The sequence below is a fragment of the Peromyscus leucopus genome, chromosome 4 (genome assembly GCF_004664715.2).
Source record: "Peromyscus leucopus breed LL Stock chromosome 4, UCI_PerLeu_2.1, whole genome shotgun sequence".
In the NCBI taxonomy this organism is placed as follows: Eukaryota; Metazoa; Chordata; class Mammalia; order Rodentia; family Cricetidae; genus Peromyscus; species Peromyscus leucopus.
In genome coordinates this window covers 94116989-94144225 of record NC_051066.1, presented here as the reverse complement: position 1 = coordinate 94144225, position 27237 = coordinate 94116989, and the positions used below count along the sequence as shown (strand labels likewise).

The window sequence follows — 27237 nt, the reverse complement described above, 5'->3', positions numbered from 1 at the left end:
TGATCCTCCTGCCCCTACCTCTCAAGTGCTGGGGTTAGAGGTGTGCAGCGCCACACCTGGTTCCATGCAGTGCTGGGAATTGAACCAATGGTTCTGTGTATATTGGACAAGTACTCTACCAACTGCAAAAAAATCCCTAGCCCTTCACTTACTCTACAAATGAATTCCATTCCAACTATTCTCATGCCCTCTGGACCTGGGAAGTTGTGAGGCACTCATTGTAACTCATCTCAGCTGAGGCCTTCAGTATGCCCCTCTCCCAGAGCCAAGCAGCTGGTTCTCCCAAAGGAGGAGGCTCTCCGGTGGCTTTTCTACACATCTGATTGAAAATGGATCAGGCTCTCCCCTTTCTTTAGGGGTCAGGTCTAGAACCCTGTGGCCTAGAGAGGATTTTATGTTCAAGAGAACCCAGCCCTGTGGGAGAATTTTTGCTTTTGTCTTTTGCCCTTTCCTGGACCATAGCCTGTCCTGGAGGGGCTAGGGAGTAGTGCTCGGATAGTCCTAATGCCTGCACACTCTCAGGTCCTTCCTAAGGCACCTGCCCTGGGTCACAGCGGCCGGTGTCTAGTCAGCCTGCTTCACAGCGACCGTGGAACTAGCATGCGGGCGCGCTGTCAGGTTTGAGACGTCTGAGATTGGAGAACGCACCCCCGCCCTGCTCTGAGTGAGCGTGTGCGGGAGGCACAATTGTGTGTGACTGATTCGCTGCACTTTGGATGGCAGTTATCAGCCAGACTGAGCGCCCTCAGTCCGGAGCGCCAATGCCTCAAACCCCAAATTACTCCTGTCTCTGGCCCCGGCCCCACCCCAGTTAAGCCCGTGGATTGTCCAGTTCTATCCTCTTGGGGTCCCAGTCCCTTTAACCTAGAACCGATGGCAGGAGCTCCCGCCAGTTTCTAAGCAGCGGAGGGTACCGACTCGGGCGGAGGCGGGGGGGCGGGGAAAGAAGACTGCGACTTTAGGATTGGCCACGCCGGGTGCATGTGGGGGTCAGGGGCGGTCTCCCTCGCCCTGTCCGTCTCTGTCCCTGACGGCGGAGCCCGCTTCCAGGGCAGCCATTGCCATGGAGACCCCCGAAGCTATAAAGCCAGGTATCTAGGCGTCGGGCACCTCACGAGCCGCTGAGCCCCCCCAAGTAAAAAAGCAAGCGTCCCGGCCCCCGCAAGAGGGGAGGAGGCGGGGAAGAGGCTTCGAGAGCTGGAGGAGCGGCGCTCCCCGCCGAGGCAGGAGGCAAGCGCGCCAGGCGGGAGCCACCCGCTCAGCAGGGGAGCCGGGGCTGCCCGGGGTGCCGGTGAGTGGCGCTGCTCCAAGCCACGAGGGACCGGAGGGGCGTCGGACACGGGGGAAACGGCCCAAGAGTTGAGGAGGTCGAGCTTGAGCGGGAGCCGGGAGGAGCAGGCAGCCCACACCTCCAGGCGGGAGGCCCAGGGAGGAGCGCAAGAAGAACCCGGAGCAGCAGGGAGACCTGAGCGGGAACCGCAGGACCCTCGGCTGCTGCCACCTACGCGCGCGGAAAGAGCGGTACCGGTGTCCGGGCCGGGGCCGTAGCCCCTTGGGGTGAGGGAACAGGGGCGCCCCCGTGCGGAGCTGTCGGACTTCCCGAGCACGGTCGCCGGAGCCATGCTCAAGCCCAAGGACCTATGCCCCCGGGCGGGTACGCGCACCTTCCTTGAGGCCATGCAGGCGGGCAAAGTCCACTTGGCCCGTTTCGTGCTGGACGCGCTGGACCGCAGCATCATCGACTGCCGCGCAGAGCAGGGCCGTACGCCGCTCATGGTGGCCGTGGGGCTGCCGGACCCCGCCATGCGCTCGCGCTTCGTGCGACTGCTGCTGGAGCAGGGTGCGGCCGTGAACCTGCGGGACGAGCGCGGCCGCACTGCACTCAGCCTGGCCTGCGAGCGAGGCCACCTGGACGCCGTGCAGCTGCTGGTGCAGTTCAGCGGCGACCCGGAGGCAGCGGACTCGGCCGGCAACAGCCCGGTGATGTGGGCGGCGGCGTGCGGCCACGGGGCGGTGCTGGAGTTCCTGGTGCGCTCTTTCCGCCGCCTGGGCTTGCGCCTTGACCGCACCAACCGCGCGGGCCTCACGGCGCTGCAGCTGGCCGCCTCCCGCGGTCACGGGACCTGTGTGCAGGCCCTCACCGGGCCTTGGGGTCGGGCAGCCGCCGCGGCCGCGGCCCGGGGCTCCAATTCCGACAGTCCCCCTGGACGCCCTGCCCCGGCGCCCAGCCCCGAGCGTCGACGACCCAGCCCCCGTCGTCTACCGCGGCCCCTTTTGGCACGGTTTGCGCGAGCTGCCGGCGGCCACGGCCATGGTCACGGCCACGGCCACGGCCACGGAGGTGAGCTTGCCTCTGCTGGCAAGGGCTCGGGCCGGCACAGGGCGCCAGGCAGCGAGAGGCCAGAGCTGGGCCGGAGCATGAGCCTAGCGCTGGGTACCATGACGGAGGAGGAGACAGCACGCCTTAGGGCAGGCGCTCTGATGGCCCGATCAAACTCACCCCAGTCTTCGGGGAGTGGGCGGTGGCGCTCCCAGGAGGTGCTGGAGGGAGTGCCCCCAACCCTAGTGCAAGCCCCTATCGGCCTTAGTCCTCATCCCGAGGGTGGTCCAGGCTCTGGCCGCCTGGGTTTGCGGCGACGTTCCACAGCCCCAGACATCCCCAGCCTGGTCGGGGAGGCTTCAGGGCCAGAGAGTGGCCCGGAATTAGAGACCAACGCTCTGCCTTTCTCAGTGCCTGAGCCAAAGCCTTGGCAGGCGGGCACAGAGGCTGTGGTACTGCAGGCTCAGCGGTAAGGGGCATGAAGGTCGAGCCCTGCAAAGTCCGCCCTCTTGTCTCTGGTCACTGAGATGTCCCTTTCCTCCAAGTCCTTCCCTTTCTCTGCGGTTTGCGCCCTGCCCCCGACACACACACACACACACACTTTGTCCTTTACTGCTAAAGGAAGACCTCCACCAGTCCTCCACCAGATTGGAGAAAGAGATCTCATCTTTTTGTGCTCTTTGGTATTTCCTGTGTAGAGACCTCACCTTTCTACAGCCCGACTCTCTTGTTTTGGGGGGAAAAAAAAGAGGCGCGAAAGACTTATGTGGGCTTCAGCTTTCTAGCCAGAAAAGTGGACCCTGAGGCCCAGCCGCCTAGGTTCTGCTTCGGTTCCTGTAAGACTCCCTGCTTATTTCTAACTTTCCCATCAGCTCGGCAGCCCGGCACCAGTAGAGCTGGCTTTGGAGAACAAAGGCCCAGCCTGCCGCCTGCTGATGCTGATAACTACCCGTTCCCCTCCCTGTAAGCGTTGGAGAAAGGGAGGGTTGAAACGGCCCCATTCGCTTTTTGGACCAGAGGGCTGATTATGAAGGAATCCATTGGTTAAGGTTTTCTGAGGTAGAAACTCCTTCTTCGAGACGATGAGGATATTTTGGAGACTTTGTACCGTGTTGTTCACCAGTTGTTGCTTCTGGAGAATGAGCTTCCTCTGACTGTCTCAGTCAGACCCAGGATTCAACATCATTGATATTATAGGGTCACTGTTCCCCCGAGCCCCTATTGACTCTTGGCTCCTGGGCCAGCTTGACCCGCAGCATGATTGCATTCGAATTTCATCTGTGAGGTTCAATCCCTCACTCATCCTGGCCCAGCTTTACTTACATTTCCACTTAGTCCCAGAGGCCTGAAATGGAAAGGACTTAGCGTCCCACCTCCTCCTCCTCCTCCTCCCAGCTCCCCCATTCTGCACGTGGGTGCTCCAGGAGGGTAGAACAGTTAGGAAGGATTTGCTTAATTGTATTTCTTCCATCCCTCAAAAGAACTCGTGTTTTGAGCCTTTGTGTATGAAGCAGAAAGCAGCAGGTCTGATCCGAGGCTTAAGAACCTGACAATGTCTCTTTAAATAGCACCTCCGCGAGGGGGATAATTGACTGGAGTGTTTGCAACGTTAACCGGCGGCGCGCGGGAGTCGGGAGCCCACACGAACCGCAGGTCCGGATCTAAATTACATCAAACTCCGGAGAGAGCATTGGAGGGGGCTGCTAAACGTCTCCTGCTTCTTGCTGGGCTGTTAATGGAGGGCAGGGCAGATGATGGATGCTAGAGCGAGACCCAGGACCCCTGCCTGGGCCCCACCGCGTGGGATGCAGTCCCAGCCCAGCTTTCAGCTTTTATTACTGGGCAGATTAGTGAGTCAGAAGCAACCGTGGAGAGGTAGTTCGGCCCCCTCCCCGACACGTCTTTTGTCCTCTCTCTCTCTTTCCCCGCCCCTGCCCTCCAACTCTGTACCGCCTCGACAGGCGACAAGCTGCGAAGAAAGGGGCTTGGCAGGTCGCATGCTCTACGACCCAGTGTCAGCGTTAGCTCCTGGTGGGAGATCTATGCCAGCGGGGGGTGGTGAAAACTCCTGCTTCAAGGCAGTGCATATTTTCTGGCCGTACCTCGGGTTGCTGTTTGTGAACCCCGAAGGGTGAGCACGTGGCTCCTCACTTGCCGGCGATAAGGTCTTTTTAAGACGTTGATCTGCTGTCTTTGTGGGAGGGTGTCTCACCAGTAGCTCCGAGGGAACTGCCCAGAGAGAGAATGCTGGTGCTGAGAAACTGGGCCTGCGGCTGCTGCGGGGTAGGAAGTCAGCTTTTGCAGAGCCCCCGACACCTCCCCAGTTCCTTGGCTGGCTAGGCTCCGAGGCCGCGCGCCAGCCCGGTGATCCTTGCTGCCCCCTGGTGGCAACCTCTGCTCTCTCCTCGCTGCGCCCAGGGAACTCAGACTCGGCTTTTATGGGAGATCATCGATGTGGAACTTCTCCCGCTGTGTGCATTTTACCCATGAAGCATGTTCCTCTGGCAGAATATTACATCCGGATACTTGAAGTCGCTTCACTTCAGTGAAGTGAGGAACAGTGTACAAGAAGTCAGCGTTGGGGGTAAACAGTGCCCCGAACCCCTTTACCAAGAACCCCAAGCCGTTTTCCAAGCCAAGGCCACTGTTGAAGAGTTCCTGCTCTCTTTAGAGATGCCAACCCCTATGGTTTCTGAGTCTTGACCTGACCACGTGCGTTGTTTTCTCACGGCAGCTGCTTCCCATTCTGTGGTGATAGATCCGCCACCCCACTCTATCACACACACACACACACACACACACACACACACACACACACACCCCTGCCTCTCCTCAGTCCCCTGAGATAAACAATACCACAGTGTCTGAAAAGCCAGAGGAGGGCAGGGCAGGGACACTCCAAGTGAATACTGCTTTTTCTCTGACCCTTCCTTGCTCACATTCCATTTTCAACTGTGTTTAATTTTAATGACATTCTTAATGGTGTAAGAATACAAATATTTTGGCTTCAAGCACCATGAAATTTGGCTCACACGTTGTGTGTCAGGGGTGCTGTCCTCTTTTCAGTTCTGGTGTGGTATTCTGGGGGAACGTCACCTTAGTGCATCTCTGTCTGTGGTCTGTGGAGTGGCTGGAAGCCGGGGGAGGGGGGTGGTGGCAAATGATGTTTTTGGAACACCATAGCAAATCTTTCCGGTCTGAACTGAGCTGGGGGCCTTGCTGTCCGCACAGACTCCATTAGCAGGCTCCGTGGAGAACCCCAGTACACTTCACTCTCCCCAAACTTTCTCTGTCGGCTCTCAGTACATTGAGGCTGTGGTCCCCCCCCCCTTGTCCCCTCCTGCTGTAGAAAAGATTTTGCTGTGTATTTTGCTTTTCATATTATTGTTCTCATCGTGAAGAGTCACCCGGGCCACTGGCGGCGCCCAGGACTGATTTGTGTGGAAGGCAGAAGGGCATTGGCACGTGCCTTTGGAATGAGCCGTGAAAAGGACAAGTGAGAGGAAGAGCAGCTAATAAACCCAGTGTTCCATCTGGAGAACCGGCCTCTCTGTGCCTTCCTGCTCACGCCTGCCTCTTGGCTTCCTTTGAGAAGATGGAAGCACGCACTTCATTTGGAGGGGCTTCCTCCCCTCATCGGCCCCTGGCCTCGGCTGGCCATCCTACAGCTAGAGCCTGAAGGTAGAGGGCTGCAGGGGTCTGCTTCTTGCTGAATGGCGGGGGCTGGGGGCTGGGTGTGGCTCCTCGGGCCTAGTTAAGTGGCTTGGATGAGCAGTGCCTTGGGTGTAGAGCTCAGAAAAGGGAGACTGGAATCCTGTCAGAGCTAAGACGTTAGAAGGTAATTTTACCCACCTCCAACCCTGGGCCTAGAACCAAGTTTCTCGGTTTCTGGTCACTTTCGTGCTCTTTTGAAATTTTGAAATTACTCCTTCAGTTTTTTTTTTTTTTTTTTTGCCAAGACAGGATTTCTCTGTGTAGCTAGCTTTGCGCCTTCCTGGAACTCACTCTGTAGACCAGGCTGGCCTCGAACTCACAGAGATCCACCTGCCTCTGCCTCCCGAGTGCTGGGATCAAAGGCGTGAGCCAACACTGCCCGGCATCCTTCAGTTTTAAGAAATGAACAGGGTCTGCTTTCTCTCAAGCAGACGTTTCAGGGAGTTTTCTACGGGCAGCCTGAGGACCAGGCAAGGGGAGAAGCCAAAGTTGAGGGGTCAGTCAGGCCCGTGGCTCAGGAGCTCAGCCCTGGCCAGAGCCCCCTCACCCCTTTGCGTCTGTTCCTAGGGCCTTTCACTCCATTTCCTCCCTCCTCTGCCCTCGTTCTAGGTGTACAGGTCACCAGAGAAGCGGGCGTTCTGTGGACTCAAGTGACCACGGAGGAACCCACCACGCACCCACTCCAAGGGCATCCGGCTCCAAAAAAGCCTGGCTTCAGGCCCAGAGAAGGGAAAACCCAGAGGTTCGAACATTCAGTTTAATTTAAAACAGGCACAAGTGCAAACAATTCACAAAAATTTCTAGGGAAGATGCTTTTGTTTTTAAAACTCTGACCCTTAAAAAAAGACCTTGCCATTTTTTTTTGCCCTAATGCAGGTCACCAGGGAGCAGAGGGATCTAAAAATATTATCTGGATAGGGTCCAGATACTGGAGTTCTTCCTTGGCATTCCCTGTCTCACAACAGCCAGGAAGGTGGAGAGGGAGGGAGGGAGGACAAGGGGCAGGTAAAGATCTGCAGGGGCAGCTGGTTCACACGAGGAGGACCCATCCCTTGGCATGAAGGACCTCCTCCCACAGGAGGTGGTTCACCTTCCTGTCCCAGCCCAGGGTTCTAAAGAGGATGGGCCCCTGATGATCTGGCTCCTGTCTCAGTAGGGGAGAAACTCAGACATATCAAGGCCCCCCAGCATGTGTTAGACTTGACATACACACATCCCTTCACTGTTTAGGTAATAACATGAGACTTGAGAGGCAGAAAACCAGGCCCCCAAAGCAGGTCCCTTCAGAGCAGACCTTGGTAGAAAAGAAGATTGTGGGGGGCGGGGAGCTCTTCTGAAGCTCTCTGGGGGTAACTGGAAAGGCCTGGGCCTTTGGGGGACTTTACACACACAACACATACACACACACACACACACACACACACACACAGAGAGAGAGAGAGAGAGAGAGAGAGAGAAGAGAGACACACAGAGAGAGAGAGAGAGAGAGAGAGAGAGAGAGAGAGAGAGAGAGAAGAGAGACACACAGAGAGAGACAGACAGAGAGAGGAAAGGGAAGGAGGGAGAGGAGGGAGAGAGGGAGAGAAAGAGAGAGAGAGAGAGAGAGAATGAGAATATGTTCTCTCCATCCTGAAAAATGGAGTCACTTTTACCATCAACTACACACTCTCTCTCAGAAGATTGCCCCTTGCTGCTCCCATGGCCTACACACAGGCAATTCACAGTTCTGTGGAGGCTTGCTGGGGAGAGGCTATGCCAGGGGACAGATGGGGAACAGGTACAAGTGAGGCTTCCAGAAGTCAGCCCAAGGGAGGAAGAAGGATCCAGGCAGTAAATCCTTCCCCACGGCCCTCTGGGGCCTCCAGGGTTTGAAGCCATAGCTGAGAACAGCAAGTGTCCGTGTGAAGATGGGCCATGCACCCTCTTGGTGGCCAGGACACTAGTGGACACTGCCTTTAGACACCTTCAGCAGCCTGTCGGCTTTGCTGGCTGGTGGCCAGGAGCACCACTCTCTGTGTTTCTTAGAAACATCCCTGTGCAAATAGCAAAGGGCCAAACCTGCAGAAGGGGGTCATTGTCGTCCCAAAGGCAACTGGGACGCTGGGGGGTGAGACTGAGGGGGCAGGTCCGGCCTGGCCCAGCGGGCAGAAGGGCAGGAGGGAAGGGCTGGAACTTCACATTCAATCTTTGGAGAGAATACTGAGAGAACAAGGCAGGCAGGCCCTGCCCGTGGACTGGCTGCCCAGTGTCCTTTGCCTGCGGGCACAGGCGGCAGGGGCACCCTGGGTGTGGACTCAGCAGGTGGAAGTCTGCTTGCGGTAGCGCTGAATCAGAGGCACCAGACACTCAGGCAGCCCTGTCTGCAGCAGGAAGGGGTGATCCAGGAGCTCCTGGGCCGTGGCTCTCTCGTGGGGTTCCCGGACCAGCATCCGGTCCAGGAAGTCTCGCAGCACTGGGGAGACCTGGTGGAGCAGAACAGTGACAGGAAGCCTTGGCTCACAGTCGCTTCCCTGCGGCTTGACTGTGGGGCACCCACTGTTTTATACCTCATTTTTTTCTCTGGTTTCTTACTTCCTGGTTCCTCCCAGGCTCACTGACTGTTGGATTATGAGGTAGGAAAAGGAGGCCAGTTCACCTGTCATGGGAGCTGCAGAGCAACAGAATGAGGATGTCTGCAACTCTGGGGAGCTGGGTTCCATACACGGCCCATTACCCCTGCCTGCTTCCGGGGGGGGGCGGCTTTTGGCATTCAGGCTCTGCAGCTCTGTGAAAGGGGCATGGAACTGGCACCCGCGATCCAGTTCCAGATCTAAAAGGCTGTCTTAGGATGCTATAGAAGGCTGCCTCCTTGGGGCAGTTCACCGATGAGCGCTCCTCTGGACCTGCTCATCTCAGGCTTAGCACAGCAGTCTCCAAGGATCAGGCTGTCTTGGAGCCATTTAGAGACTGCGCTTCAATCCTCTAGGACATTTTCTTGGCTTTGGCCACCAGGTGGCAGTACCACTTAGCTGTCCCGTGCCAATCTGCCAGCAGGGGATTGATTTGGCAGGAGAGAGTTAATTATAGTAAGTATATATACTGGTTCTGGGGGAGGGGGGAAGCTGTAGTGGTATTTGGTTCAGCTGTGGTCAGGATGTGTCATACAAGCGGACAAGCCCATTCACGTGATGGCACTGTGTTGGTATGGGGCCCCGGACAAGTAGGGTGGAAGGAGCTGTACTCTGGATTCCTTCCCAGGGTCCTTCCTCACTCTTCCTCCTCATCAGTATGGGTGGGTTTCCTGCCGAGAGCCTGCCAAGAAGTGATTCTCCTGCTGCAGCTACAGGTGGGACTTTGTTGGCGTGAACCTGGGAGTTTGTACATAAAATGTGACTTTGTACCCAGCACAGATGTTGGTGGAAGAAGACCAAGGGATATACCCTCTGCTTTCGTGAAGCCTATGTTCCCATCCTCTTATCTCAGGAGAGAGGGGCTCAGGGTATGAGGTCGGGGAGTTCACAGCTTGCACAACAACCAACCTTGTAAGAGTTCTTTAACTTGGGAGGGGGGCTGTCCCGGAGCCTCTTCATGGCTTGAACGGGGGAGTCGCTGAAATAGGGAGGCTCTCCATCCACCATCTCAATCACCATGATGCCCAGAGACCAGATGTCCACCTGCAGGGGAAGAGCCCTGACTCTGTTGCTGGGGTCTGGTGGCAGTGTGCTGGATGGAGCATCTTGTCTCCTTCCAAGTCTCCTTAGTGAGTCTGCCTCCTCCATCCCCCGGCCAGCTAGCCTAAGGTCAGACCCCTCTCTGTCTGAGTGGCCAGAGACCATAGGAGCCATCCCTCATGGAGAACGCTGGCCATATGCCACTGTGGCCCTTGAACTGAAGAGAGCAGTGTGTGGCAGGGCCTGCTCCTGGCGGTGAGGGGTCCACGCAAGAGTGCCTCCATCGAAAAGGGGAGGTGGGACTGGCCGTGGTGGCGAGGGCCTCTAATCCCAGCATTTGCAAGGAAGGGGCAGGGGCATCTCTGTGAGTTCAAGGCCAGTCTGGTCTACATGATGAGTCCCAGGAAATCAAGGGCTACATAGAGAGACCCCACCTCAAAAGGGGGGGGCAAAGGACAGCAGATGCTGGTTAAATGGATACTTCAGAACTGGGGTTATTAGTGGCGGGAACCATTAAGAGGGACAAGACAGAGGAGCTACATGTTTCTAAGTTTCTCCAGGGAGGCCTGGAGGTGGAGGAAATAGTTACCTCAGTAGCATACAGAGATCTGGAGATCACTTCAGGAGCCATCCAGTATGGGGTTCCCACCAGGGACTTTCTCTTGGGGACATCTTTGCTGATCTGAGCACAGAATCCAAAGTCTGAGAGCTTCACCTGGGGGTGGAGAAGAAAGTGGGTAGAGACCAGGAGGAAAGGGGGTGCCAGAGAGGATCCGGGGGAATAGCTGAGCCATGAAAAGGGAGGACCTACCCTGCCATCAAGGGTCAGCAGGATGGAATCACTCTTGATGTCCCGGTGGATGACACCCTGGGCGTGCAGGTAAGCCAGGGCCTGGAGTACAGCTTCACACACAGTAGCAATCTGCTCCTCATTCAGCCTGGACAGAGAAGATAGGCCACCCATGGGAGAGCCGAGTTATCAGGGTGGCTGGGCCGAGGAGAGAGGAGACCCAGGCAAAGGGGCCTACAATTCCCAAGCAGCCGATTTAAGCAGGCTGTAACCATTTTTCTAAGACCACTGAGTCACAGTTACCCCCAAATAGGCAGGGAGTCTAAGGTGACTAGCCTTATGGGCCAGAGGCAGCTGATCCCCATGCCAAGGCAGTGGCGGGGTGGTCCTCCCTCAGCTCAGCCCTCTCGGCTGCCCACCTGACTTGGGAGATGATGTCCGTGAGGGCCCCGCCCTGCAGGAACTCCATCAGCACCCACAGCTCCTCGCCTACCAAGTAACTCTTGTACATTTCCACCACGTTGAGGTGCTGGTAGTCACGCATGATCACCACCTGAGGGTAGAGAGAGGCCTGAGTGCCTGGCACAGTATCCCATGGCCAGGCCCGCCCCCGCCCCTCGCCCCCCCCCCCGCCGTCCTGCCATCGCCCCCAGGCGCCCGGCTTCACCGCACACTCACTGCCCCCGCTGGCTGACGTTCCCACCTGGCTCCCACCTCATTAAAGAGCAGCTCCCTGCGCTGTTGCTTTCTGAGGTCCATCATCTTGACCGCCACCTGGCGACCCGAATGCTTCTCCCGGGCCAGACACACAATGCCCGTGGAGCCCTCCCCAATCTTCACATAGCTGTCCAGCAGCATCCGGGGGTCGCCCTGGTCCACCACCATCCTGAGCGCAGCCTTGAACTGCTCATGGGTCACAATGCCCGTGTCCTCGCCAGCCAGGGCCCCCTTGGCCACTGTGGGGTCCTGGGGCAGGTATAGATTGCTGGTGCTGATCTGAGCGTGCCGGGTGCGGGGGGAGCCGACTGGAGAAGACCGGCCTGGAAGCGGGCCAGCGGCTGGGCCTGTGCGGAGGAGGGACTTCTGGGGGCTGCTGGTGTCCGAGGTGGTCAGAGGGCTGAAAGTCCCCATGGGCTGGTCCGAGGGCAAGGACTGGGCCTTGGCGACCAGGTTTGAGGAGGAATCTTTTTGCGGTGGTCGGAAAGCAGAGCTGAGCTGTGAAGACAAGGAAAGACACAATCACCAGTGTGGCCAGGGAATATTCCACGCAAGCTTCCCACAGGCAGGGTTGGCCACTGTGGCCTGGACACTAGCAGGAGCACCCAGGGCTTCCGGTTAAATGGACGAAATCAAAACTGAAGCTGAGTCTAACCAGACCCCCAAGCTCCCAGGCGACAGGCCCAAGAGCATCTCTTTACATCCACTCTACTGCTCCAGAGAAGACAAAGGCAGGGGGTCCTGGGGTGGCCTCTAGCTGGGTATTTCTTCCTGGGCCACTGACGGGCAGGCCTGAGGCCATTGTGAGACTCCTGATGTGAGTGGAAGAGGCCCTGAGCAAGGAAGAGGTGGTGGGTAGCTGTGACCGGCTCCCAGAACCAAGACAGGGAGGAGGCCCTGGCTGGGGTGTGGCAGCCTGGCTGGGGTGTGGCAGCCTGGCTGGGGTGTGGCAGCCCTGGCTGGGGTATGGCAGGCCTGCTTGTGCACAGAACAGGGAGGCTGTGTATCTAGGGGGTTAAACCCACCAAGAGGCTCTTGGCTAAGGGACCCTTGGAGAAGGAATCCCGGAGCTAGTCTCACAGCCTCGGTGCGGGGGGGTGGGGGGGGGGTGGGGGGGGGGGGGGTGAGGCAGAGGAGGGGCAGCCCATCCCGAAAGCCAGGGAAACCTCTCCCTTCTGAGCTCAAGCCTCCCAGCTAGCACAGCAGTGAAAGGAGCCCTCCCCTCCCCAGCCCCTCCAGGATCTCGTGTTTTTAAACATGTGGAGAGGGACTGGCTAGGGGCTCCACAGAGGGCTGCCTAGGGTGTCCCTAAGTCCATCACAGAGGCAGACAGATGTCTTAACACTCACTGGCTTTGCGCATGGCCTCAACACTGAACTCACTCAAATCTAGGTCCTGCCAAAGGCTTTCTAGCTCTCGATTCCCACTCTCAGGCTTTGGGGATCCACTCCCCAGCATGGGCCCTAGCCTGGCAGGGAATCTAGCAGGTACACGGTGATGGCTGAAGAGCCCCAGTGAGAGGACATTTATCCGGAAAGTCTGCTGAGATACCTCGAGGAAACTACTCCCCTGAAATTGGAACCCTGCTGTCTCTGGGCCTATGACAACCACAAACTGCTTCTGCTGTGGGAGTGCCCTGGCACACACAGCAGCCCACAGGGGTTCTCAGGAGTGAGTGGGGAGGGCCAGTGTGGTGACTGGCAAGTTCAAGCAGATGATGTCAGTGCCCAGCTCAGTGTTCGGACCCCTTTCCTCCAGACCCCTGCAGCCCACCCAAGCAGACATGGGGGATCAGGTGACCCTAGCCTCCCTGGTGCTATGTCCTGCCCTGCCGCACCTTAATTCAGTGGAGGATGTCTCCCAGGTCACAGCCTCCCTTCCAGAGACCCCTAAGCTCACAGACACACGAGGGGCACGGATGTATGAAGCCACGAAGCTTCCTCGGTGCCTCAGCTGGCAGTGACTTTGTAAGTTCAGGTCACCCTCCAGTAAGTTCAGGTCACCACAGCAGAGGATCCGGCTTGCTCTCAAAGCCCTCCCTCTTCACTGTCGGCAGCCGCCTCTTAGGCCTGGCTTAAAATCCTCATGCTCAGCCTGACTTTCAAGAGTTAGATGATAACTATCCACCATGATTGCAAAGCTCCGTGTACACAAGATCCAGGAGCCCAGAAGGCCCGAGGCAGGATGCCGGCTCTGAGTGAGTGCGTGGCCTGCTTGTTCCTCTGCCTCCCTGGAGCTCCCAGTGCGAGTTCAGGTAGGCCATCACCTGCTGGAGGGTCACTGCAGACAGGAGGTGCAGGCCAGGTGAGGAGTGGAAACATGCTAATCTGCCTGCCAAGGAATGCCACCACCAAGACACCCTCCCCTCTTTCCCCGTCCTGCTACTCCAAGTTCTGGGGCAAAGTCAGTCCCATGGATCCGCATAGCACACACTCTCTGGCAAGTTGTGCCCCTCCAGGGACACTGAAAAACTAAGGAGGGGCAGAACAGCACACACCACTGTGGAAGTGGGAGCTGGAGCTGGATTCACCACTGTGGAAGTGGGAACCGGAGCCTGATTCACCACTGTGGAAGTGGGAACCGGAGCCTGATTCACCACTGTGGAGGTGGGAACCGGAGCCTGATTCACCACTGTGGAAGTGGGAACTGGAGCCTGATTCACCACTGTGGAAGTGGGAGCCGGAGCTGGATTCACCACTGTGGAAGTGGGAACTGGAGCCGGATTCACCACTGTGGAAGTGGGAACTGGAGCTGGATTCACCACTGTGGAAGTGGGAACCGGAGCCGGATTCACCACTGTGGAAGTGGGACGGAGCTGATTCACCACTGTGGAAGTGGAATGGAGTGGATCACCACTGTGGAAGTGGGAACCGGAGCCTGATTCACCACTGTGGAAGTGGGAACCGGAGCCTGATTCACCACTGTGGAAGTGGGAACTGGAGCTGGATTCACCACTGTGGAAGTGGGAACTGGAGCGGTTCACCACTGTGGAAGTGGGAACCGGAGCCGGATTCACCACTGTGGAAGTGGGAACCGGAGCCGGATTCACCACTGTGGAAGTGGGAGCCGGAGCCGGATTCACCACTGTGGAAGTGGGAACCGGAGCCTGATTCACCACTGTGGAGGTGGGAACCGGAGCCTGATTCACCACTGTGGAGGTGGGAACCGGAGCCTGATTCACCACTGTGGAAGTGGGAACTGGAGCCGGATTCACCACTGTGGAAGTGGGAACCGGAGCCGGATTCACCACTGTGGAAGTGGGAACTGGAGCCGGCTTCTTCTTTGACCCTTTGGTCTTTCTGTAAGACACTGGAGAAGAAAGAGCTATGGGGGGAACAGGGAGGGTGAAGGGGTGGTCGCTGTAGGCAGCTCTATCCAGAATCCCCCTGCAGTCCTCAGGGAAGCAGGGGGCTCCACAGTGCTCCCAAAACAGGGAGGCAGAGAGACCCTGCCCTCCCCAGGCCAGGGTGCACACATCCCTGCTGTGGTCTTGAGGTGCTGGTCCGAGCTTTTGGCTAAAAATGCTTTTCAAGAAGGATCCTCCCAGGGGACTGCCGGGCCTCAGAGGATAGGAATGTCAGTCACAGGTTTCCGCTCCCCCTGAAATGACTGGGCGTACAGCCTGGACTCACACGTGCTAAGCCTTTGGAAGACACGGACTCGGATGGTGAAGTCAGGCTACAGTAGTTAGCCGAGGCCACGCTGGTTAGATGGCCATTTTGATTTCTCACGTTCTTCTCCTGACCCAGTATTGGGGAGGGCCAGGCAGGCTTGGCATCTCTGGTACTTAGTGCCCTGTAGCAGTCTGCTAGGCATGCTTCCTTGTCCTCCTTGGAGTGACCCCAGGAGGAAGACCCAGGGGACATACCTTGTTCTGTGGCAGAGGGACCGGCTTGTTGCTGCTTGCAGAGCCTGCGGCGGCGGCGGCGGCGGCGGCGGCGGCGGCGGGGGTGGACAGGAACATGCTTCGGAAGAGCCGGTGCTTGAGGCCGCTCTCCTGGGTCTTAGGGCTGGGGCTGCCTTCTCCACCCGGCCTGCCGACGCCGGCTGAGCCCACCAGGCAGGACTGTGGCCGGGCCTCCTCCGAGGAGCTGTGCTTGGCAGCCTTCACTCCACGCCTCCCTGTGGCCACAGGGGGTGAGGTGCCAGGTGGGGAGCTCTGCAGGCAGGCCCCCAGCTGCAGGCAGCGCTGCGAGCCCCCCTGGAACTCCGCAGGGCCCAGGGACTGGGCCTTGGCAGCCAGCCCATTGGGCAGGGCCTGTGGGCTCTGCGGCTCCGGCCAGGGCATCTGCCTGTGGCCTGCTGGTGTGCCCCCATTGCAGCTGAGGTAGAGGCCGTGGGGATCAGTGCGCTCCGACGGAGGACTTTGGAGGTACATATCTGGGTCGGCAGCCCACTGCTCATCGCCCAGCAGGCCCAGGGACTGTGCCCGCCGCCGGCTGGTGGGGCTGCGTCCACGCAGGGTATTGGAGCTGATGGCTGACAACTTCTGGATGTCGTTGAGCAGCCCTGAGATGTAGCCCTCCGTGGGCACTGAGCTGCCGCGTACCACTGTCTGCGGAAGACACAAAGGTGTGGGGAGGCAGCCCCTTCATGGCAGAGGGTAGCTCAGAGCCTCCCTGAGGGCCTTGGGGAGGAATACCTGGTACCCACACACCTCCGTTATCACCCCACCCATCCATTAGGTTTCCAGACACTTGTTCACAGTGGGTGAGCCCATGCGGTGCAGCCTATAAGGATGCAGGGAGAAAGCCCTTGTCAGCAGGACAGACGGGTAGGTAGCTATGGGTCGGACCAGAAGGAAAAGTGGGTGGCCAGGCGAGTCTAGGAAGCTGGAGAACTCAGGAGAGGCGCTTCAGGCTCGAGCTCTTCCCATGGTCTCCAGAGAGATGTCTGAGAACACCGGTTCAGGGGCCTCCCCCACCCCCACATCCCACCTTACGACCGGGCTCCTGATCCCAACTCCTACCCCAACTCTTAAATCTCCCATGTGACCTCTGGTCTGGGACAGCTGCAGCTCCTCTGGGGTCACAGGTCTAAATGGTGGATGAGACATTCTTAAAGGTTGTTGTTGTTAACTGAAATTCGAATTAATTAGTTTTGGTGGGCTTGAGGGTGTTTTTTCAAGACAGGGCCTCACCCTGTAGCTCAGGCTGGCCTCCAACTCATTGCCACACGACTGCCTCAGTGTGTCAAGCGCTGGGCTTATTTATAATCAAAAGCCTCCACACCTGGCTTAAAATTCTCCCCAGGTAGAAAAGCTGACTAGCAGAGGACTGAGCTGGCAGACTTGATTCTGATACCCAAGTGGCCCCTCCAGGTGCCTCTGGGGTTTCTCTTCCTGTGGAGTGGGAGAGGCCCCGAACATGGCGATAAGCCTGTCCCCTTACCTTCATGGGCTGCAACTGCACCCTCGTGATTCGAGAAGGATCCACCACGGGCTTGGGCCGCCTCAAGGTGTCCAGGATGTTCTGCCATTGTGGGGGGAGGCCCACGAACTTGCCTTCCTTGGGGTCAAAGGAGGTGTGGACACGGTGCTGGAAGTTCTGTGGGGCAGATATCTCGGGGCGTTTCTTCTTTTTCTTGCGGAACATGGCGCCTGTAAGAGGAGGGTCAGTTGAGCTGGTCCCAGGGACCCTGGGATGGCTCAGTGGGCGCTGGGTATAGGCTCAGGCCTGTGTCTCTCCCTCAGTGTAACTTCTCTGTCCCTGGAGAGCCCCCACTGTCTTCCAGACGTCCTCAGGGGAATGACTGGCTCCCAGCAGAACAGTTTTAGAAAACGACAGAAGTACCGCAAATACAAAATTAAATAAATAAATACATAAATAAATAAATAAGCCAACACAGACTACAAGCAAGGAAAAGAGGTGTCTGCCTTCTTGTTTGTGCCGAGTCGCCTGCCAAGGAGTGTTTTTTAAAACCCAAAGCCCATTACAAACATCAATCCATGTCAAAGAACTACAAAAAGGAGGGCAGATGGGTAGGAGGCGGGCAGACTTATTCTGTGAAGCAAGTGTGACCTTGACTCTCAGCCAACTAAGAATACAAGAAAAGGAGAATCTCAACCAGTCTCACTGAAGAACATAAACGTGAGCTGGGCACTGGTGTTACATGGTTGTAATCCCGGCTCTTGGGAAGCTACGGCAGGGGGATTGCTGTGAGTTTGAGGCTAGCTTGGACTACATAATAAGACCTTGTCTAAACTGCCCCTCCCGACTCCGTAAATGTGAAAAAACTAGCAAACGGAAGCAAATGATATGTTAAACATGTTGTCACACTCAACTCGTGTTTGTTGATGCCTGATGAACAGGAAGCCTGTTAAAGCGACATACATTAACAAGGAGCCAACCAGTCAGTCTGCAGTACTGTTGCCCAGGCTGAGAGGGTATCATACCACTTGGCCACTCCAGAAGGGCCCTCCTCATGAACATGCACTTTGTCCTAATTCTGGGAAGGGTGGAGCCAAAAGGTCAGCCTTGGGTAGGGTCAAGTTCTCCAGAAAAGACAGAGTCCCACTTACCCATTTCCTGTGGATTTTAATCCTATTCTGGGACACTGCACAAAATGTCTCTTGTGGTCTAGCCTGCAACCCACACCTTGCTGATCTTGCATGAGGCTTTACTGAGCTCTGGCAATGGGAATGATGTGGGCTTGGAAAGGATAATATGACTAGACCTGAGATGGGGAAACTGGGAACCTGGAGGGCAGAGGGGTTTCCAAAGGTGTCTAGTCAGTCCTAGACAGTATCAGTATATTGATGAACGACACTTGAGTCTTTGAATATGAAGTAGCTCAAAACATTTCAGAAAGGAAATGAATCAGTGTGCCTCTGTCTCTGTGTTTCCCAGAGGGGTATCCCTCTGCCTCCATCTCTGCAGTAGCTAGGACTGCAAATACACTGTCTTACACAGCCTCTCTTGTTTGTCCACGTGAATGCCTGGATCCCTCATCCAGCCGAAGAGTTGGCATGCAGGGTCATTGCGGTGGTCTCTGACTGCTCTTGCTCCAGAAACAGAATTTCCCCACCACTTTGGTAGATTCTGGAGAGGATGTCCATGCAATAGGCACCACTGGAAAAGGTGGTAGGGCCACCGTCTCCTCAGCAGGAACTCGCCATGTGTAAGACAGTGGAGTCCATGGCATACCCTTAGAAGATCAGTCCCTCTAACCCTCCTTAAGGGCAGAGTCAGTATCCAGGACTCTTACAGACCGAGGACTTCACACTGAAATGCAGCGTTGAGTTGCAGTTATAGAGAATCTCTTCCCTAAATAGGAGTGACTTGGAACAAGTTACCCAAGCAACTTGAGCCTCTGTGTTCCTATCTGTCCAGCGGTGTGTCTGTGAAGACGGCTCACAAGGCTAGGGAGTGCAGAGTAACAGACTCCCAGAGATGCTGGCCATCTGTCTAGCTGTGTTTTCTCTCCCCCGTCCCTGAACTTGGGGTCTTCAGACACTGGCACTTGGGTAGATTTGGGTCTGGGAGTGATGTCAAACTCCTTTCCTCTCTCATCGACTTCTCAAGGAGTCATGACTAAAGCTCTGGGTTCTGGGACCCAGACACTGTACCTCACGTCTCCACTGTGCAGCCGCTTTGGACTGCTTCGGCCCCTGCCTCTTGCTTCGATCAACAAGCCAATCCCCACAGCCCCTCAGCAGACCCTCTCTCCTGGACTCTTCAGGCTAGTTTTATGTAAACGTGACACAAGCTAGAGCCATCTGAAAGGAGGGATCCTCGACTGAGACAAGGATCTCCATAAGATCTGGCAGTAGGGCATTTTCTTAATCAGTGATTGATGGGGGAGGGCCCAGCCCATGGTGGGTGGCGCCATCCCTGGGCTGGTGGTCCTGGGTTCTATAAGAAAGCAGCCTGGGCAAGCCATGAGGAGCACCCCTCCATGGCCTCTGCATCAGCGCCTGCCTCCAGGTTCCAGATGTTTGAGTTCTTGTCCTGACTTCCCTCAGTGACAGACCGTTACCTGGAAGTGTAAACTATTGAATAAACCCTTTCCTCCCCAACTTGCTTTTGGTCATGGTGTTTCACTACAACAATACAACCCCTAACTAAGACACAGACCCACTTGCTTCCTCCATGGCTGTGAAATTTTCTAGAGGTGAAAATACCATCCAGAGCCACAAAGGAACTGGCTGAGGCCTTCTTCCAAGAACTCTGATTCCTGCAACTCCCCCATGCCAACCAATAGATCAGCTCTTGGCTCTCCAATAGGATTCATCAGGAGGGAAGGTGGCGGTGTTCACCCTACCAGCCATTCCTTAACAAGATCTCTCTAGATCAGCGGAAGACATGAGGAGAAAGACCAGCACCCAAGGGATGGTGGAGGTTGGAGGCTGGCAGGAGCAGTCAATGGACCTTTGGGTAGGAAATAGAGATTCCGATCAGCTAATCATTTAAACACTGAGAAACCTGGGACCTAAAGGAAGGCCACTAGGACTCCTCCGAAATGTGGTCAGGCCAGCTGTGCTTGGGACAGGGTGTTTGTGAAAGTAGAAAAACCAGAAGAATCTGCCACAACCAAATCAATTTAGAAAGTCCTCAACTCAAGGTCAACATAAATAAAAGTTCATTGAATTTCAATATAAAATGAAACAGAGCTGGGCGTAGCAGCTCACACCTATAATCCCAGATGAGACCAGAGGATCAGGAATTCAAGGCTAGCATGCACTACATAGTGAGTTTGAGGCCAGCCTGGGCTAGATAGCCTGTCTTGAGGAGGAGGAGGTGGTGGTGGTGGTAGTGGTGGTGGAGGAGGAGGAGGAAGAGGAAGAGGTGGTGGTGGTGGTGGTTCTGGAGAGATGACTCAATGGTTAAGAGTGATTACTGAGCTGGGTAATGGTGGCGCATGCCTTTAATTCCAGCACTCGGGAGGAAGAGGCAGTCGGATCTCTGTGGATCTCTGTGAGTTCAAGGCCAGCTTGGTCTATAGAGTGAATTCCAGGACAGCCAGGGCTGCACAAAGAAACCCTGTCTTGAAAAACAAAACAAAAATTGCTGCTCTTGCAGAGGACCTGGACCTGGGTTTGGTTCTCAGCACCCACATGGCAGCCCACAGCCACCTGGAGCTCTAGTTCCAGGGGATCTGACACCCTCATTTGACCTCTGCAGCCTCCTGCATGTACGTGGTGCACTTACATCTGTGCAGCACACATACACATGCAAAATAGGATAAAGATACGTTTTTTAAAGAGAGAAAGGAAATGACACTATTTATCATTTCACATTAAAAATAGCAAGCATCCAGGGATAAATCTTTTTCTCATTGAAAGCCATAAAACATTAGAGATATTAAAGACTGTTCATATTTTGAAGATTTCACACTGTGAAGATGTCAGTTACTCCCAGATCAACCTACAGACTTATTTCAGGCTCAGCATATTTCTTGTGGCAGAAACTGACACACTGATTCTAAAATGTGCAGGAAACAGAGAACCAGGAATAGCCTCAGCAGCCTGAGAGAACAAAGTTGGAGGACTACACTAAATATATATTGGGATTTATCATAAAGCTACAGTAATTAATATGCCGTAGAAACAGCACAAGGGTTGACAAACAGAGCAAGGCACAGACAGAAGCAGGAATCCAGAAATAGAGCCACTCAGATGAGGTCACTTGATTTATGGCAGAGGTGACATTGCAATATGGTGGGAATGGATGATCTTTTCAATAAATATAGCCAGAGCAATTAAATATCCATGTGGGGAAAAAATGAACCTGAAGAAATGAGCTCATAGCATACCCTCAAATTAATTAGATACAGATCATAGCCTACATGAGAAAGGTAAAATCATAACGCTGGTGGTAGGTGCTGGGGTGGAGGGTACAATCTGGCTGTCCCCTCCCCAGTCTCATGTGATGACTATATTGGGCCCAGTTCGATGGCTTCTGGAATTGCTGACATGCTGGGGCCAAACCTGTCTGCATTCATGGATCCCAGAGAGAAGCTAAACCATCAAGGTTTTCTTGTTGAAACAGGAGGAATAAGGGGTCAACTTAAAATTTCACCTCTGCCACTTGGCAGTGTAGAAGGAAAAAAAAATACCAAAAGAAAACACCAAAGTTTAACTGGTGGGACTGCGGGGATTTTCTCCTATGCCACCTGTCCATTCGTCTTGGAAAAACAACCTGGATTTTTAGACAGAGTTTGAGGATGTAGCCCAGGCTGGCCTCCGTACTGGTCCTCCTGCTTCAGACTCCCAAGTGCTGGAATTATAGGAGTGGATCAGAATATTTTATCTATTTTATAATGGTTTGTTTTATTTTTATGTATGTGCATGTGTGGGACTTGTGTGTAGGTACATGCATGTGACTGCAGGTACCCTCAGAGGCCAGAAGAAGGAGGTGGATCTCCTGGAAGTCGAGGCGTATCCAGTTGTGTGCCATCTGATCCGGGTACCAGGCACCAAACTGCAAGAGCAGTCCATGCTCTTAACCACTGAGCTGTCTCTCCAGCCCCCAAAATAGTTTTAAACCTAAGAGGGATCCATGAGAGCAGTGTTGCCCGGTCTCCATGAACCACGTGGGACACCAACGTCCCCTGCGAAGAAGGGCTGCTGAGACTTGCCATTTCTAGGGCCTCCTTCCCACATATTTCCAAGAGCCTTGAGAGAGCAGTTGCTGCAATTACCGCCAGGCCGCAGTGTTCAATCCAATCAGGCCACGCTCCACCTTTAACTGTCTTTAACTGTCTGTCACCCCACCTCTGCATCCTCCTCTGTTCATCTAAAGAGGAGCAAGGGAGGAGTTTCCTCACAGACCACACTTTCTTCTGCCCAGCCTGAGGAAGGCTGTAGCCTCAGACCTGACGTAGAAACAGACAGGCATGAGGTGGCCTCTCCAGTTCTGCCAGGCACTAGCTTGAACCCAGGACAGGGAGGCTGGCTGAGGATCAGACCTCAGGCTAGGAATGCACTATGGTGTTTATGGAGTACTTTCAATACTACCTTCCAGCTCTCTGACCCATGACCGGATCAGAGCGGGATGCCCAGTGCTAGGAGGGATGACTCCAGCCAAAACCAGTTAGAGAAGGAAGCTCCCCTGGCAGGGAGCCTGGCAGACAGGAGTATGGCAGTCCCTGGCAGAGCCTTTATGGATGAAGTGCTGCCCTACCCAGTAAACTCAGGAGGAGGGGAGCTGCTGTGATTCAGGGAGCCACAGGCCTGGGGTCACAGGCAGGGACTGTAGTGGGTTTGGAGACTCAGAATCGGAAAAGGCAGGAGCTGTTTGTGAGTTCCTGTTAGGTCCCTTCTGGGGGCTGCAGCTCTTCAAGGAAGGAATCATCATTATTCACCATCTAGATGAGGCTCAAGAGGAGCAGATCACAGAGACAGGAAATGACTATGTATGTGTGTGGGGTGGGAATGGGGACTAAACCCAGATCAGATTCCATGGGCCTGCTCTGTCTCTGTGTCCACCTACGCACTGTGAGTAGTCTGTCTGTGTGTCCACCTACGTACTGTGAGTATCTGTCGTCGTTGTCCACTATGCTGTAGCAGTCTGTCGTCGTTGTCCACCTATGCACTGTGAGTAGTCCGTCCGTGTGTCCACCCATGCTGTGAGCAGTCTGTCCGTCCGTGTGTCCACCCATGCTGTGAGCAGTCTGTCCGTCCGTGTGTCCACCTACACACTGTGAGCAGTCTGTCCGTGTGTCCACCTATGCATTGAGAGCAGTCTGTCTGTCCGTGTGTCCACTACGCACTGTGAGCAGTGCTCTGCTAATGATCTCCTCCTTGGAGGTCTTCACCAGCAGGGGCAGGGCCCCGCTAATAGCCTAGTAAAGACTCCTGGAAGTCTACAGTGAGAGGGACAGCGCCTTCTCCCTCCACCTGACCTGCTGCTGGCCTGAGTCAGCCCAGGTAAGCAGGGCCATCCTGACCTAGGCTGACCCTACCTAATATGGAACCAGTATGTCTCATACTCCGTAAGGAGTGGGCAAGATGTTTGAAAAAGGTTGCACTATGGGCTTTGATGACCAGGGTCTGGCACGTATGAGAAACAATCCCCTGGGGAAGGAGGGGGGTAACCGTAGATTTGGCTCCCAGGGCAGTGGGCAGGGTTCCATGTTTGATGCCACCATTCCATAGGGACAAAGGAAAACAGGTCAAGTGTCCACTTGGAGGATGAGAGGGTAGCTCTGAAACTGCTGCCCCTGGAGGAGAAGGCAGCCAGTCTGCCCTGACGGCTCCTCACAGACCCAGGACCGAACTGTAGAGGCAGGGCCAAGACTGACACAACCCTTAGAGCAGGGCCCTTGGGGCGTACATCTGTTTCCTGGGCTCTGAGACCACGTTTGGACCCTGTCTTGAATCAATGTCAGTTGTTCGAACCTGTCGGCCCTGCTTCTCACCAGGAGCGAGTATCCAATGTAGCCGCCCACCTTACCCTGCCACCCCTGGCTGTGGATGGCTTGTGGCTTCCACCCCTGGCTGTGGATGGCTTGTGGCTTCCACACCTTGAATGCCTTTCAAGGTTGGGAAACATGCTTAGCTCGCTAAAGGGATTCAGAGAGTGGACCACAGGCCGAGAAAAAGTGGATGGCAAGGGGTGTGCTGCTCCTGGGGAGAAGACCGGATTCGATTCGATTATTTCACAAGTAAGTTCTGGGACACTGGAATGAGGCTGGTGGGGTCCCTGCCATTTCTGGGAATCTGGTCACAGAACAGTGAAGGAGCCCTAGCTCAGGGCCAGTGACATGGTGGGGAGCAATGTCCCAGCTCCCCCACAGAAAGGCTCAGGGCATGCTTGCTTATCAGCTCATGTCTGGGGCCTACGGCTCAGCAGGGACCTTGGGGCCTGTGGCCTTGACCTAGTATTAGGTCTCAGCCTTTGTATCTGTTGCGGATAAGAGAAGGAATTCATTTCCCTCGGCACGGCAAGGAGAGTCACGGTCCTTTCTCTGGGAGCTGTGGGGGCGATTTTCGTAAGGCTCCCTCAGGGAGAGTCCAGTTGCAGTACCAGGCTGTGGGCTGAGTGTGTCCCGTACACGATCCCTACGCACAGGTCTGTGAGGAGCAGTGTTCACTCTTACGGAGGTGAGGAATGGCATGACCACCGAAACCAAATTGCCTGCCTAAGTACCGCGGCAAGGAGAGAAAGGGTCTCTTCTAGACCCTGAGGCAAACTTGGCTTCACTCAGTCATCAGGACCCCATCCCAACGAAGTGGTGTTTCCCAAGATTTCTTGAGGAAGGGCCTACTTTAAAAATCGTACTACAAGACAGAGGCAGCTTTCCTGGGTTCTACAGAGCTTAGAAATATACTCATTATTGCCACGATTGGGCGCGATGTGGACCCTGTTTCCTACAGAGCTGGGCCCCAACACTCATCTGCAGCAGGCCTGTGTGGCTTCCTTGTACCTCACCTTAGGCCCATCACCCCACTCCCCTAGGAAGAACGGTGGGCCTCATCAACCCCCAGATTGGAAGTTTCTGTGAACAGAAGATGGTCTCAAAAGTCTCATTGGCCAGGAAGATTTTTCTCAGCCTTTACTCTCTGGAGTTTGCCTAAATATCAAATTATATCATTTATTATGCATCGACCCCACACCTGGCTCTGCACACCATGGCAAACAAGACTTCATTTTTGGGAAAGGTAAGCTTGCTCCTTCCACTGAGATGCTGGTATGGGCTACCCTGCCCCAGAGGAAGTGATGTCCACTCCATGGGCCCTCTGACCTGTTCCTCTGCCTCTGTCCATCCCCATGGCACTTCCAAGAGGGGTCTGGCTGCACTCTGCTTAAACATGGTCAGCAATGGGGCCTTCTGTCTCCTCCCAAGGCCTGTCTGGTCCCCTCACTGTTCAGCCCCCACGAGGGAGGGTCCAGGCCTTCCAGTTCCTTCTCTTCACCCGCTCTGAGAGTCAGATGAAGTGGCGTCCCAGCGCCCTGTGCTGACTTCCCAAACCACACCCGAGGAAGAGTTTCGCCTGTTTTTTTGCTGTTGCTACCTTCAGGGCTGAGACCTTAGGCTCAAGCCATAACCCTCTGCTCTGTGGTCCGCTGGCTTTGAGAAGCTGCCTAGGGTCACGGTGCTGAGGTGTAGAAGGCCCCAGAAAACTGAGCAGGACACAGAGGTTCTATTAGCCGACTTGTGTGAACCAGGGCGACGAGGTGGGTCTAGACCCTTATACCATTCCCACACCACAGACCTCAGAGAATCCCAGGGGAGAGATTAAAAGAACACCACGATGAAGCTCATTCAGTAGCTTATGCCAACACTCCCCGAGTGAGAGGCCGAAGAGTAGGCCGACAGTCAATATTGACTTGGGCCTTGTCTGGGCCCAGTTCCAGCCCATTCTAACAGTGCTGTGGATCAGCAGCTGTCACACCAGCCCAGCCCTCTGACCGCTGTGTGCTGGACCTAGAATCCCAGTCTTTTTCTGGCCTGGGCACGAGGCTCTAAGAAGGCTGAAGAATGCCGTTCCTTAAGAGCGCTACAGGCCAGGGCCCTTCTTACTGTCAACTGACTTCGTGGAGAAGCCCTGGTCCTCAGGACCTTTCCAGAAGAACTTCAGAGGCCCTCAACCACAAGATGGCTTTACGTTTCTATAGCCCCCAACTTTCCAGAGCTCTGTTTTGTTCACCTCCTTGCTTTATGCTCAAAACCACCATGAGATGGGCCTTTTTTTTTTTTTTTTTAAACTGTCCTGGAGCTCATTAAATTGAACTCACAGGGGTCTCCCTGCCTCAGCCCCTCAATACCTGGGATTAAAGTCATGTGCCACCATGTCCCACTACTAGGCCCATTTTAAAGATGGTGGGCATCAGGGAAGAGGAAGAAAGAGATGACACATGTATGATGCCTGCCATGTGCTGGATGCTGTCCCAGGCGCTTTTGATCCTTGCAGCTAATGGATGGTACAGTTATTCCGGCTCCATTTTACAGATGGGGAAACTGAGGCTTAGAGAAAACCTTCTCTCCTCGATGGCACGTGGAGATGTGGGATACTCAGTCTCTCTGAATCTAAGCTCCACCACAAGGAGTCCCCAGTCTGTCCTATCACACACCACTACTCTGATGTTCCTTCTGTTCCTGTCTGTGAAGTGGGTCTCCTTCCAGAAACGGTCCCTTCCTCCATGCTAGAGATGGCAAGTCAGAGTCTCACATTACTTCCGTAGACGCTCTGCCTTGGTTTTACGCCTATCGCTTGTCTCTAACGCCCTCAATAATAATCTTGCCAAGTGGACCACTCTGTTCTCAAAAGTCCCCAGTTCAAGATAGCTTAAACTCTTCTAGCCGGAGCCTGGTGACGTGGCCTCCTTGGGCTGTTGGATGTAAACCATTCCAGTTGCACATTTCAACTAACCTATGAGGGCGGCATTATCACCACCACTTTGCACTGAACCCCACTTTACAGACGTTAAAATTTTTAGAGAGGAGGCAAAACAACTTGCCTAAGGAGTCAACAGCCAAGTGGAGGTCTGACCCCACCTCCATTTGGTTTCAAATGCAGTGTTCTCAGTCCTATATACATAAAGCAGCGCAAAAAAAAAAAAAAAAAAAAAAAAAAAAAAAAGCAGACATGGGCTGGGAACCCCTCCCCAGCTCCGCCTAGAAAAACAAGTCAGAAGACCCTCAAAAGCACTAGAATATGGCAAAACACAGAGAATATAGCTCGCATCCCAGGAACTCTGTGCCTTAGCCCCTGATGATCCCAGGAGCCAACCCCACATCGAACGCTGCTCCCTGAGTGTGGGAAGAGCTGGAGTATGTTAGCAGAGTTTCCTGCACTGATCAGCACAAACTCAGGTTAGCTACGTCCTCCTGCTCTGGGGCCTCTCCCCTAAGCATGCGTTCTGAGAACTCTGCCTCGTTCAGCAGGTTATCAAACCTAATGACATCAGAGGCTGGGCCAGAGACTGGGCGGTCCATTTGAAGCCCTGCTGGCCTACCATGTGCTGGAAGAGGTTGCAAATGACTTACCGGGCACTCTCCACGGAATGAGAAATGGCACCTCCACCCCGCCACTGAACAACCGTGCCTAGAGGAGCCAGCTCCGGGAGGGCCTCCCGCCCTCCCCCTGTCCCTCCCAACCC

General features: G+C 55.1%; 2 protein-coding genes across 7 annotated transcripts in view; one reads left to right on the top strand and one right to left on the bottom strand.

The window, feature by feature from the left end:
- The first annotated feature begins 991 nt into the window (after nt 1–991).
- Ankrd63 (ankyrin repeat domain 63) lies at nt 992–6018 on the top strand. The gene has a single exon (XM_028888085.2). The coding sequence runs from the start codon at nt 1621–1623 to the stop codon at nt 2791–2793; it is 1173 nt and encodes a 390-aa protein (XP_028743918.1). The 5' UTR covers nt 992–1620; the 3' UTR covers nt 2794–6018.
- Nucleotides 6019–7575: 1557 nt separating this feature from the next.
- The window catches only part of Pak6 (p21 (RAC1) activated kinase 6), a 34033-nt gene continuing 14371 nt past the window's right edge, over nt 7576–27237 (bottom strand). For 3 of the 6 annotated variants that reach the window (XR_005091377.1, XR_005091379.1, XR_005091378.1), the window contains 9 exons: nt 16582–16790; nt 15060–15746; nt 11189–11689; nt 10894–11027; nt 10496–10622; nt 10274–10399; nt 9553–9687; nt 8581–9381; nt 8409–8496 (listed from right to left, as the gene is read on the bottom strand). Coding sequence is in view for 1 of the 6 variants with exons in the window: in XM_028888076.2 (XP_028743909.1) it covers nt 8329–8496; nt 9553–9687; nt 10274–10399; nt 10496–10622; nt 10894–11027; nt 11189–11689; nt 15060–15746; nt 16582–16785 (2082 nt within the window). In the remaining 5 variants the exon portion in view is untranslated. Of the gene's footprint in view, nt 8497–8580; nt 9382–9552; nt 9688–10273; nt 10400–10495; nt 10623–10893; nt 11028–11188; nt 11690–15059; nt 15747–16160; nt 16228–16581; nt 16791–27237 lie in introns of those variants that run through there. The other 3 variants (XR_005091380.1, XR_005091381.1, XM_028888076.2) reach the window with 3 other exon arrangements.

Coding starts and splice junctions, on each gene's coding strand:
- Ankrd63 (XM_028888085.2), top strand. CDS start 1,621: ATGCTCAAGCCCAAGGACCTATGCCCCCGGGCGGGTACGCGCACCTTC.